Raw genomic sequence first — 12,674 nt, 5'->3', positions numbered from 1 at the left:
GAGTCTAGACAGCTGCTCTTTTTATGAGTAACTGTTTTTCTTGACCTGTGTAGCTCCTAGAAATCTTATGAGGACCCATTCTGCTCTCAATTAGACCTGTCTAAGCCTGCAACTTCATTAAGGTCAGTGGTTTGGTGTGAAGTCAACAGAGTTATTTCGTGATTAATGTTGATGTAACTGAGGCTATGTCTACACTAGAGAGCTTACAGCATCACAGCTGAGAGCTCTCCCATCGCTATAATTAAACCACCCCTAATGAGCTGTGGGAGCAACTCTTCCACCGACATAGCATTTTGCACACTGCCACTTAGGCCAGGCAGCAAAGAATCCTGTGGCACCTTATAGACTAACAGACGGTTTGGAGCATGAGCTTTCATGGGTGAATACCCACTTCGTCAGATGCATGTAGTGGAAATTTCCAGGGGCAGGTATATATATGCAGGCAAGCTAGAGATAATGAGGTAGTTCAATCAGGGAGGATGAGGCCCTGTTCTAGCAGTTGAGGTGTGAAAACCAAGGGAGGAGAAACTGGTTCTGTAATTGGCAAGCCATTCACAGTCTTTGTTTAATCCTGAGCTGATGGTGTCAAATTTTCAGATGAACTGAAGCTCAGCAGTTTCTCTTTGAAGTCTGGTCCTGAAGTTTTTTTGCTGCAGGATGGCCACCTTAAGGTCTGCTATAGTGTGGCTAGGGAGGTTGAAGTGTTCTCCTACAGGTTTTTGTATATTGCCATTCCTAATATCTGATTTGTGTCCATTTATCCTTTTCCGTAGCGACTGTCCAGCTTGGCCGATGTACATAGCAGAGGGGCATTGCTGGCATATGATGGCATATATTACATTGGTGGACGTGCAGGTGAATGAATCGGTGATGGTGTGGCTGATCTGGTTAGGTCCCGTGATGGTGTCGCTGGTGTAGATATGCGGGCAGAGTTGGCATCGAGGTTTGTTGCATGGATTGGTTCCTGAGCTAGAATTCCTATAGTGCGGTGTGCAGTTACTGGTGAGAATATGTTTCAGGTTGGCAGGTTGTCTGTGGGCAAGGACTGGCCTGCCACCTAAGGCCTGTGAAAGTGTGGGATCATTGTCTAGCATGGGTTGTAGATCCCTGATGATGCGTTGGAGAGGTTTTAGCTGGGGACTGTATGTGATGGCCAGTGGAGTCCTGTTGGTTTCTTTCTTGGGTTTGTCTTGCAGTAGGAGGCTTCTGGGTACGTGTCTGGCTCTGTTGCTTTGTTTCCTTATTTTCTCGTGCGGGTATTGTAGTTTTGAGAATGCCTGGTGGAGATTTTGTAGGTGTTGATCTCTGTCTGAGGGGTTAGAGCAGATGCGGTTATACCTCAATGCTTGGCTGTAGACAGTGGATCGTTTGATGTGCCCAGGATGGAAGCTGGAGGCATGAAGGTAGGCATAACGGTCGGTAGGTTTTCCGAATAGGATGATGTTAATGTGACCATCACTTATTTGCACTGTGGTGTCTAGGAAGTGGACCTCCCGTGTAGATTGGTCCAGGCTGAGGTTGATGGTGGGGTGGAAGCTGTTGAAACATATTCTCACCAGTAACTGCACACCACACCATAGGAACTCTAGCTCCGGAACCAATCCATGCAACAAACCTCGATGCCAACTCTGCCCACATAACTACACTAGCGACACCATCACAGGACCTAACCAGATCAGCCATACCATCACCGGTTCATTCACCTGCACGTCCACCAATGTAATATATGTCAGCAATGCCCCTCTGCTATGTACATCGGCCAAACTGGACAGTCGCTACGGAAAAGGATAAACAGACACAAATCAGATATTAGGAATGGCAATATACAAAAACCTGTAGGAGAACACTTCAACCTCCCTGGCCACACTATAGCAGACCTTAAGGTGGCCATCCTGCAGCAAAAAAACTTCAGGACCAGACTTCAAAGAGAAACTGCTGAGCTTCAGTTCATCTGAAAAATTTGACATCATCAGCTCAGGATTAAACAATGACTGTGAATGGCTTGCCAATTACAAAACCAGTTTCTCCTCCCTTGGTTTTCACACCTCAACTGCTAGAACAGGGCCTCATCCTCCCTGATTGAACTACCTCATTATCTCTAGCTTGCCTGCATATATATACCAGCCCCTGGAAATTTCCACTACGTGCATCTGACAAAGTGGGTATTCACCCACGAAAGCTCATGCTCCAAAATGTCTGTTAGTCTATAAGGTGCCACAGGATTCTTTGCTGCTTTTACAGATCCAGACTAACACAGCTACCCCTCTGATACTTAGGCCAGGGTAACTTACGTTGGTCTGCGGGGCGGTGTTTTTTTCACACCCTGAGCAACATACTTTTTGCTGACCTAAGTGGTAATGTAGACATGGCCTTACTGAGAGCAGAATTTAGCCCTCTGTTGTTGTGCTTTCTACCATTTAGTTACTTTTCTGGAATGAACATGTTTCAGTGACTCCAATTTTAAAGTATTTTTCGAGACAGAAATTAATTCTGCTTTTGAAGAGTTTGGATTCACAGTGAAACAAATGAGAAAAGGAAGGGAAACTTACAGTGAGGAGTAATGGGAAGTGATCATATTCCAAATAAAACTTGCATTCATATACTGGATTAGAGCAAATCAAGAGTTACCTGGCAAACACTAAGCAAGAAGTCATTGATCACTTTAAATTGTGTGTACTCCCGAGATGCAGTCTAGTGCAGATGTTAATCATTAACCCTGCAGCAGGTTGAAGTGTGGAGACAGATGTTCCTGAAGCAGTTTTATATTTTTAAACAAAGAGAATAAAGATATGAAATAGACAAATTGAGAAGAACAAAACAGCCAGCTAGAACAAGACTCCGGTGAAATAGGCCTAATAAAATTGTTGTAGTTAAATATACATTAATTTGTATCCCTGAATGCATGTTTTTCCCAATGATATCTTTTGAATTTCCCTCAGAGTATATTGTTTTGATGTATGGATTTTCCTGACTTATTATGGCATTTTAATCAACAGTTCAATGATGTGATAATATTCTTAAGACAGAAAAATAAAAATGACATTTGTTTAGACATAATTAATGAAATATTTATGTTGCATGAGACTATGTGATAAAACCTTGTTCTCTTAGTCCATTTGCTTCTGATTACATTTGTGATTTTTTTATATGACCAGACATTCTGACGCCAGCTATTTTACACTGAGCAGATGTCATGTAGTAAAAATGGGTGCCAGATGCTAGAAGCCACAAGGGTAATTTGTTTAAGAGCTGGCTCAGACTTTTTGCATTCAATTACACCACATGGTGAGCCTTATACAATCATTTAAGTAATATGGGTAACTTCAGATATGCTTTTTAATAACAAATTTCATTTCTGAATGCATTTTGAGCATCATGCTACATAGATGGCGTTTAAGGAATTAATTGATTGATACATAATACTGGTATGTTTAAAAAAGAATTCCAAATGACAAGCAGCAAAGGCTTTGGACAGTGGCCAAAAATTTAATTAACATGATCAGCCAAATTTCCAAATTGCCTTTAGGTGCAAACTAATAAAGCTCAGGGCAGGTGCACTATGCAAGTGGCTAGGGTGAATGTCCATATGTCTCAAGGGAGAGTACTTCCTGCTTCACTTTGTTCCTGCATTTTAGGCTCTGAACACTTATCTGTCAAAAAACAAGTGACTGCGTGGTGTTCTTCTTCGTCTGATGGTGAATTTGAACACAAGCCTTCAATAGCACTTAAGGTAACCTTTACTTAGAGACAAAAGGAAGCTTTCACTGTTGAATTATACTTAAGATTTGTGTGATTTTGATTTTAAAATAGAACAGTTTTGGGGGGTGTTGACATGTAAACCTAGTATTGTAATATATAACGGATTGAACTGCATCAGGTCTCTTTCCGGAAGACAGGTACCAGAATTTCTTGTACCTGTCAGAACTGTCCCCCCACCCCAGGTTATAAGAACTTTGACAGAGATGGATTTAATTTGAATAACAGACATGCTTTACATAAACCACTTTGAAGCTGCATTTCTTAAGTGGTTTTAATATGTAGCCCAACAAACAAACCGTTGAAAACATTAAAACAAACAGATGCAGGTTTCCCTTGGGGAAACACCACTTCATTTAAAAAGAACTACAGGCAGATTGCATGGATAATGTTATATTTATTCTAATCAGAAATATTAAATGAGCCATGCAGTCCCATCTCGAAATTATACCCCCAAAATGTCTACTGAATACTGGGCTCAGATAGGTCTAGCTGTGTTTCTGTATCTCACAGGAAATAAGAGAGCTAAAATACCAGTGAGGTTTTGCTCTTCATCTCTTACTTGGAGAGAGAGATTCTGTAGGCTGAATGGCTCATCAGAGACTTGTTTATCCTTTCCCTGAAAGTGGAGGGGCATCAGTAAGTAGCATCAGTAGATGGCCTAACTAGAGAGGTTGCTTGATTAGGAGGTGGCATTGTGAGGAGTTGTTTTGTTCTCTAAATTAGGCAGGTTAATATTGGTAGTGTAACCCACACACCTGGGTGTGGTGTTCTGTCCCATCTAGCGGTGCGGAAGGAGAGGGGAGAGAGAGAGAAAAGGAGTCTGCTCTAAAGCCTTAGCTAAGAGCCTGCTGGCTTTTAGCTCATGCTGTAGAGGCTTGTGCACTAAGCTGCAGAGGCCCCCGGTTTGATCCTGTCCGAGGACGACCAGGGTCTGTTGGCGTTACAGTAGCATGCTGCAACCCAGAAGGATGAACTGAGGTTAAATCAGGCTTGGAATGACCAAAACCTGAAGGGCCCAAAATCCAATAACCTGTTTCCACAGGAATCACAACATTTTGAAATACAAGGGCATGACACTTTTCGGGCTTACCTGAGGTGTCTAGGGTGTATCCCAGCCACTAGCCCACAGCAGGAAGAAGCCCTGTCTCTGCCAACCAGGGGAACACTCTTTAGCCACTAGCTGCTGGCAACAAAGGCACTCTGCTTCAGGCTCCACGAGACCTACTTTTTCCTCCTGCAGGCTAGCAGTTTCCACACCCCACTTTGTTACACTGGAGTGCCTAGTCCCCTATCTTCCGGACACCCGCAGTGTACTCCTATCTGCTGTCTCTGTAGAAGCAATGCAACCCAATACACTGGTTTCACCTCAATTTGACACTCTCCTTAACACAAGGCACTTTAGACTTGTTTATAGTGAAACCAAATTGAAGTTTATTTAACAGCGCTGGAGCTACATATCCAAAAAACAGCAAGTATAAGAGTTTGGAGACACAAGGTTACAAATAAAAGAAAACCCTAAAACGCAATCTATAGCCTATACTTATTAGACAGAAAAGTAACTTTTCAATAAGGTATTTCTCACCCAATGGTTAGTCCTTGCAACACTTGTCTAATTCAGAAAACTGGAATCCTTTAATGAAACCCACCGACAGGCAGAATTTCTCCTCTGTAATGGATAACAACTTGTTGCCATTTATTCTGCTCTTATGCAGATACAGGCTATTGTCTCTTAGCCCAGGGGGCCCCCTCTTCAGAGAGCACTCATGGGGTCCCTTTGTGTCAAGTCTGCACCTAGTCCAGGCAGTAGACCAAGTGTTGTCTCCATGGATGCCCATTTTGCTCAGCATTGATTGAGTTAGCCATGAGACCCTGCCTCACCTCAGGTGACAAGTCTCACTTCAACAGTTTTGCAACTTAATATGCTACATTTTGCATGTCTTTTAAACTGTTTCCCATGCAAACATCTCACAATAACCGTGACAATCAGCTAGTTCTTAGCTTTCGGCAGAAACCAGCCACGTCCCTCTTCAGTGGAATATTGAGAAGTTGGTCAGACACAGGTAATATACCTGCCTGGGTATGTCTGTGTCAAAAAGGGCAAAGATGTATTGAGGAAGCAAGGCAACAAACCCACTAGTGTATTTTTCAAAGGCGCAGATTAATATTTTGAAGGACTCTTCAAACCAATGCAACGAAGGGTAAACTGATCTGTTCCATTTGACCCCGATCTTTCCCTCCCAAACTCATCAAAAGATGTGCAAGAAATATCAGTTTAATCTTTGCAAAAACTTGGCTTAGAGGGGAGGACTTGAAAAGTAGAAAGGGTGGCCCCTTTCTTCAGTTCTCAAGTTACATTTGTCTTTTAACTGCTGCTCCTCCCACTGCTCCTACCTACAATTCCCCAACAAACATGTCTCAGAGAGTTGAGGAGACATTTCCAGGAAGGCAGAGGTTCTCCCACATGTCCATCCACATGTACTGGCTCACCTACGTGGAATGGAGATGCAGCAAATGCTTCCCCCTCACTTTGATGTTTGAGGCTGCCAGCTATATTATATAATTTTTTTATTATTATTATTTTTACCAATTATTGGCTATAGCAGTGTTTCAAAGTTTTCCTGGATATTTTGTGTTGAAGACATCATGTGTTTGTAAAAGAAAAATGAGTAAGTGATGGTTGAGAGACAGATCTTGTTAAACTCAAACACCAGAAGCTTCAAAGAATAAAGACCTTTAAATAAACAAAACCAAAAAGCACAGTGTGAGGAGAAAGAACCAGAAAAAGAAAATGAAATAGAAAAAAATAGTGGATTAAATGAAATACAGAAAACATATAGGTGAAAAAGAACAAAGAAAACAAATACAGGCATGAATTGAACAGGAATGAGTTTCAAGAATTCAAACAGCAGCAGGCACAAAGGGACATACGGTAATGAGCAAAGACTAGCACTAACCTATGTCAGGTTGAATATGGTGTAAATGACAAACTATAGCACAAACCAGTGGCAGTGACTGGCATTTCTTGCCCTATTTTTAGTCACATCCACTATTCAATGTATCAATTCATCTCAGTTGGAGCCCATTGCAAGTTTACATACCAGTTTTGCCTAGTATCTTACAGGTGTTGCCATTCTCCACTGACAAAACCAAAGAGAAACTGAAATGTAGCATTCTGAGATAACTGGCCTCTTAGACTTCTGTTTTCTTGTCTATTATTCTCTTATTTCCTGTCTTTCTTTTTCCTTGAGTGGGAAATCATGACTGGTCTTGAAACATTTTCAGATCATATAAGTGAGGAACAAGATTAAACAGTGTATGCCACTCCCTCTATGAACCCTTTAACAATTGCTTTGTGGTACTTCTTGGAGGGCATTGCAGTGGTCAGTGATTTGTGTCCATAAAAACGTTCCCATTGCAACATACCTGTAACTTGAAAAATGAAGGGTGTTGGTTATCACCGGGAAGAGAGGGGACAGAAAAGAAAAGGGTGCTCTTTAATGGCAATAATTAAGCTGCTTTTGGAGAAGACAAACATTATCTGGTTTCAGATGCTAACATGATTGTTGCACTGCTTCAAACTACATCAATCTTGTTACATTACAAGCTGCCCAAAGTGAACTGTTGTTGTATAATATGATTGACTTCAGAATTGCATCAGAATTGATTAAACAGAGGGCGAGATCCTCTTCTGGTATAAATTGGCATAGCTCCATGGACTTCAGTGGAGCCACACTAACTGGGGATAAAGCCCAGTGGTTTTTGGAAAGCATATTTTTACATATAATATAAAATTTTAACAAACAAATGATTATTTACAGAAAGGAACTGAGTATTTAGTGACTGTTTGGATACAGTAAAAAATAGGTCATGTTTTTCATAGGAAGCTGGTACTTTCTGTTCTCTGGTAACCATGATGTTCACAGAAGTTCTTGTGAGATGTGTGGTCATAGGTGTGTAGTTGTGTAGCTCTATTGATTCAATTTTCCCTTCATTGACAGAAATAGCTAATGCTTAACTAGGGATGCAGTGAGGGTCTTTCTGATAATGTCTTATAGGCTGAGAATAAACCTAGCTGAGTGAATCAAAAACTACTTAACATTTGTAGCTGGCAAAAGTCTCTGAAAATCTAAGATGACTAAGTACAGGGTATTGATTACCTTCTTTTCTCCCCTTAATCTTGTAGGCAAAAAGGACCCTTAGAAGAAGGAGAAAACTAGAAAAGGAAACAAAGCAACTGGTTAAACAAGAGGAGCTGAAAAGACTTCATAAAGCCCAGGTGACAAAGTAAAACTGAGCTCATGTCACACTTTTGGGTATTTTGTGGGTGGGGGAGAACAGCGGGTGATGAGGGATGGGGGTGGAGTATGTAGTGTGAGGATATTTGTCCTTTTAAATAATTTTGTGAGCCCTTTAGTGATGCTAACTGTGTTTTATGTTGCAGAAGCTCTCGGAAAGCAGTCAGAGCAGCAAGATGTACACAGCTAGTCCTGCATGTTTAGCTATAGTTAGTAAAGATGATGTATTTGGAACCTAGCTGTAGCTTCTTCAAACTATTTTTATGTCATATAAAAAGCAAAAGATGTATGAACCCCTAACTCAGGAATACAGTGGACTAGAGAGGGACTGCAAAGACCAGTGAAATTGAAACAACAAGGGTCTGCAAGTGAACTGCTAATTTAGAAGGGATAAAAAGGGATACTACCCTATTACTATACACTAGAGAGGACTAGGAAAAACAATTTTTTTCTGTGCCTCAGTTCCCCTACCAATGGGAATATTAATTCTTCCTTTAATTGTGCAATATCATGGCCCTCTGTAAAGGCTCTTTCTCCAGACAAAGCAGAAGGAACTCTAGATTCTGTCTATGGTGACTTATACAATTGTGCACTTGACCCCTCCTATTACAAGTATCTGTCATGCAGTGTTTTGTGAGCACACTTCTCAATGTGTTGATTTCAAATGGTATCTGATTCTAATGTGCCAAAATCACAGGTCATAGTTAACTCCCTTAACACATCTGCATATGAGTTGCATTCTCTGTCTGAATTTGCATTGTTCAGGTATTACAGGCTAGTTTTTCAAAAGTGCTCAGCTCCCATTTTGGCTCCTAAATGAACTTTTCAATGGGATCTGCTGGGTGCTAAATTCTGACTCTACAAATTTGTGGAGCATCGAAGGCCACTTTTGCCTGTTCAGACATACCTCTCTTTGAGGCAGGGACTGTCTCTCACTATATGTTCGTACAGTCTCTGTTTCAGTTGGGGCCTCTAGGTGTTACTGTAGTACAAAGAGTAAATATGTATATATAATTAGCATGTGCATTTGGAGGGGGAGGGATAGCTCAGTGGTTTGAGCATTGACCTGCTAAACCCAGGGTTGTGAGTTCAATCCTTGAGAGGCCACTTAGGGATCTGGGGCAAAAATCAGTACTTGGTCCTGCTAGTGAAGGCAGGAAGCTGGACTCAATGACCTTTCAAGATCCCTTCCAGCTCTAGGAGATAATATATATTATTATTATTACTACTAAGTATTATAATAATATAAATATATATATACACTATATAATGAGAAGTGAAATTGAAATCTCTGGAATTTTTAAAGTGTCTCCTCTGCTGATTTATTGTACTTTAAATGAATAGGTATTTTGCACTTGAACCTGTTACATTTTTCTCAATATTTTACATAGAACCTATTACATTTTCTTTGTATTTTAGAAAATATTAGACTGATCATTACTGAGAAATCAATGATGAAATAGAAGTAACTACAAAAGAAGAAAATCCACATGTACTTAATGTATTTTTTGTAAAAAATGAAATAGTAAAAATGAAACTAAACAAGTCAACAAAATCCCTGGGAAGTGGGGACACATTGTAAGTGTCTTCCCTTATTTTATGGCGGTACAGTAATAAACATTTTCAGAAAGCGCCCAGTGATTTTGAGTGCCCAACTTTGGACACCTTGACAGGACCTGAATTTAAGGAAATATGAGGCACCTACCGTGGCCCTTTAAAGGTGTGTCAGATTGGGCAATGGATGCTTTTGAAAATAGTTGGCCTACAATATGGCCGTACCTTCTCAACATGTCTAAGTCAGTTCATCTGAGGGTTACCTGTGTAGTGCCAATTAATGGGAATTCTGGAGCAATATGCCCTTTTCTTTTCCATATCAAAAGGTTATAGGAGAAGAAAAAATAGCTGAACTATGCTACTCAATTCAGAATAGTAGATAAATCCTTTAAGTTATTTTAGGTACCAATATAGTTCCCATTACCATAGTGTCTGAGTGCCTCATAATCTTTAATATATTTACCTTCATAGCAGCCCTGTGAAGTAGGGAGCTGCTGTTATCCCCATTTTACAGATGGGGAACTGAGGCACAGCAAGACAAAGGGCCAGATTTTTAAATGTATGTAAGCGCTTAAAGATGCAGATAGATGGTTAGCGGGATTTTTCAAAAGTGCTTTCAAAAATCCCAAGCGGTGCCTATATATCGATGGTAAATCTGGCCCTCAGCAACTTACCCAAGATCACACTGGAAAACTTTAACAGTAATGGGACCTGAACGTGGGTCTCCCAAGTCCTAGGTTAGTGCCCAAACCACTGGACCGTCCTTCCTTTCTGTATTTTAAAGCTGTATTTTTATCTTTTATCATCTTTATAATTCTGCAGGCTATACAGCGCCAACTGGAAGAAGTGGAGGAAAGACAGAGGGCCCTAGAGATAAATGGTGTTAAACTGGAGAGGGAACTGCGAGGAGAATCAGGTAAGTGGGGCAAGAAATTTGTGATTATTTGGTGCCTCTTTAAAAGCAGAGCAGGTTTTACAACTCTTGTAAAAGTACAGGTGGTTGGAAAATTTGCCCTGAAACAAGAAATGAGAGAGAAAATTCATCTATTTTTGTTCTATTTGCCAAGCAACTTTAGATGTTATTAGTTGTGAATTTGTAACTACTGGAACTTGAAGCTGAAATACTTCCCTCCAATTGTTTAAAATCCTGAGCCTTATTTCATCTACACTACAGAATCAGTAATGTTTCTAGGTCCAGTAACTCAGTTACCAAGCCAGCAGCCTATGCTTAGTAACAAGGTCCTTAACAGCTTCTCTCTGAGTGTCAATAATATGATTACAGTCAGTGACTGAACTGTGGAAATAGCTCAGACAAGCTATATAAAAGGGCAGTGCGTAGTGAGACAGATCTGAACTATGAAATGCTGTTTTCTTATGGACAGGAGAGAATTGGGATTTTTCCCTGCTCCAGTGAAAGGTTAGGTTTTAATTAATCTTGACCCAGCTGTGGAGGGGAGTTAGAGGGTATAAGTTCTCCCCTACATGTCTACATAAGGACTATTCACATTACAGTTCATGCCACAGAAGGGTGAGGTGCAGATTCATAGATTTTTAAGACCAGAAAGAACCATTAGATCATTTAGTCTGATTTCCCTGACCGTGCCTAACGTGATGTCTTTCCCTTCTGCCACATGCACTATTGGACAGGGAGGAGAACGGGAATGTGGACAGTGGAAGGGAAGAGTTGAGAGTTAGTAGAGCCAAAATGCTGCCTTCCCAAGTGTAAAGACCCTGCACAACTGGCCGGGTTCAAGGGGGGAAGCAAGATACGCCTCAGAAAAGGGTGACACGACTTCCCCCCAGAGCAAGGAGAACAAGAGGGACTGTGCCTCTTGGAGATGCAGCTGTTCTCATAGCTCCTCCTGTGGTCAGGACAGCTCGACGCCACCCTTTTCTAAGGGATGAAATTTCAAGACCAATCTAACCTTAAAGGGTTTGTTGTTGTTTTTTTTAAAATAAAACATGAACATAAATGGCTGCCCTGATGCAATCTACCTTCTGAGGAGGTTTGAAAGCTATTTTAGATGTAAAAGGTTGTCTGAAAGCCAACAGTCATATTGTAAATCTGCTTTTTATATTCTTCCTTGTTACAAGCCAAAACTCCTAAATCATTAGTGTGAGTTTGTGCTAGGGAATTACACTTTTTTTTTGATGCAACATCCAACACTTGGAAAATGTTGTTTTTATGCTTAGCTGCATAGTATGGTAAAGTCTCTGTACTTTTTTTAGTACTGTATTACAAAATCACCATAATAGCAGCAAAACTCTCTGAGGGGGAGAATAAACTCCATCGCTGTAGTGCACAAACACTGAAGTAAAGAATTGGCTCTAGTAGATGTTTGCCCAAGTAAAAACTGTAAGGTCTTCAGTATTTACCCTACTGGTTTATAAAACAAAAATGTCATACAACTGATCGTACTAATCTATTTCAAATGTTATTTAAAAGGCTAATGTCAATTCATCTGTTAACTTACAAAATAAAGATTTATAAGATGGCACCCATCTTACTGTCTTGTTGAAAGGAGAATCCCCAAAGGGTTTTTAGTGTTAGGCCTGGTCTACACTTAAAAAGTAGATCATCTTACTTAGCCATATCATGCAGGGTTGTGAAGATTTTTGTCCCTGTGCAGCCTAGTTGGGTAGACCTCTCCCTTCCCCCACCCCTGGGTAGACATGGGTAAGTCGATGGAATAATTCTGTCAACTACCTCCTCTCGGAGAGGTTGATTATCTACATCAATGGAGAAAAACCCTCCTGCTAATGTAGGAAGTGTCTACCCTATGGCACTAGAGTGGTACAGCAACAGTGCAATCGCTGTGTCGTTGTAACAGCTGTAATGTAGACATACCCTTAGTTATAGGGAAAAAAAGCTATGCTCTTCTCTCTAGGTCTCTGAAAATATGGAAGATCAAAACTCTTCTAACTATAGGGAAACATGCAGAATACCAGAATGGATGGCCCAGAGCCACCTTTTGTTCCCATTATTTTTACAATCACATTTTCTAAAGAAAGCTCATCTGCTGAGAGATTGATGCTCCTCATTCCCTTTTCATCCTTAGTAATTTA

The 12,674-nt window shown here is 40.6% G+C and overlaps 1 protein-coding gene across 1 annotated transcript in view; it reads left to right on the top strand.

The window, feature by feature from the left end:
* Positions 1–12,674, top strand: part of MICALCL (MICAL C-terminal like) — a 30,897-nt gene that overhangs the window by 5,550 nt on the left and 12,673 nt on the right. The window contains exons 2-4 of the mRNA XM_030562130.1: positions 3,636–3,730; positions 7,943–8,035; positions 10,431–10,524. Coding sequence (XP_030417990.1) covers positions 3,636–3,730; positions 7,943–8,035; positions 10,431–10,524 — 282 coding nt within the window. The remainder of the gene's footprint in view (positions 1–3,635; positions 3,731–7,942; positions 8,036–10,430; positions 10,525–12,674) is intronic.

Source organism: Gopherus evgoodei, chromosome 4 (genome assembly GCF_007399415.2).
Source record: "Gopherus evgoodei ecotype Sinaloan lineage chromosome 4, rGopEvg1_v1.p, whole genome shotgun sequence".
Lineage (NCBI taxonomy): Eukaryota > Metazoa > Chordata > Testudines > Testudinidae > Gopherus > Gopherus evgoodei.
The sequence above is the reverse complement of the archived record's forward strand: the minus strand, read 5'-3'. Positions and strand labels throughout refer to the sequence as shown.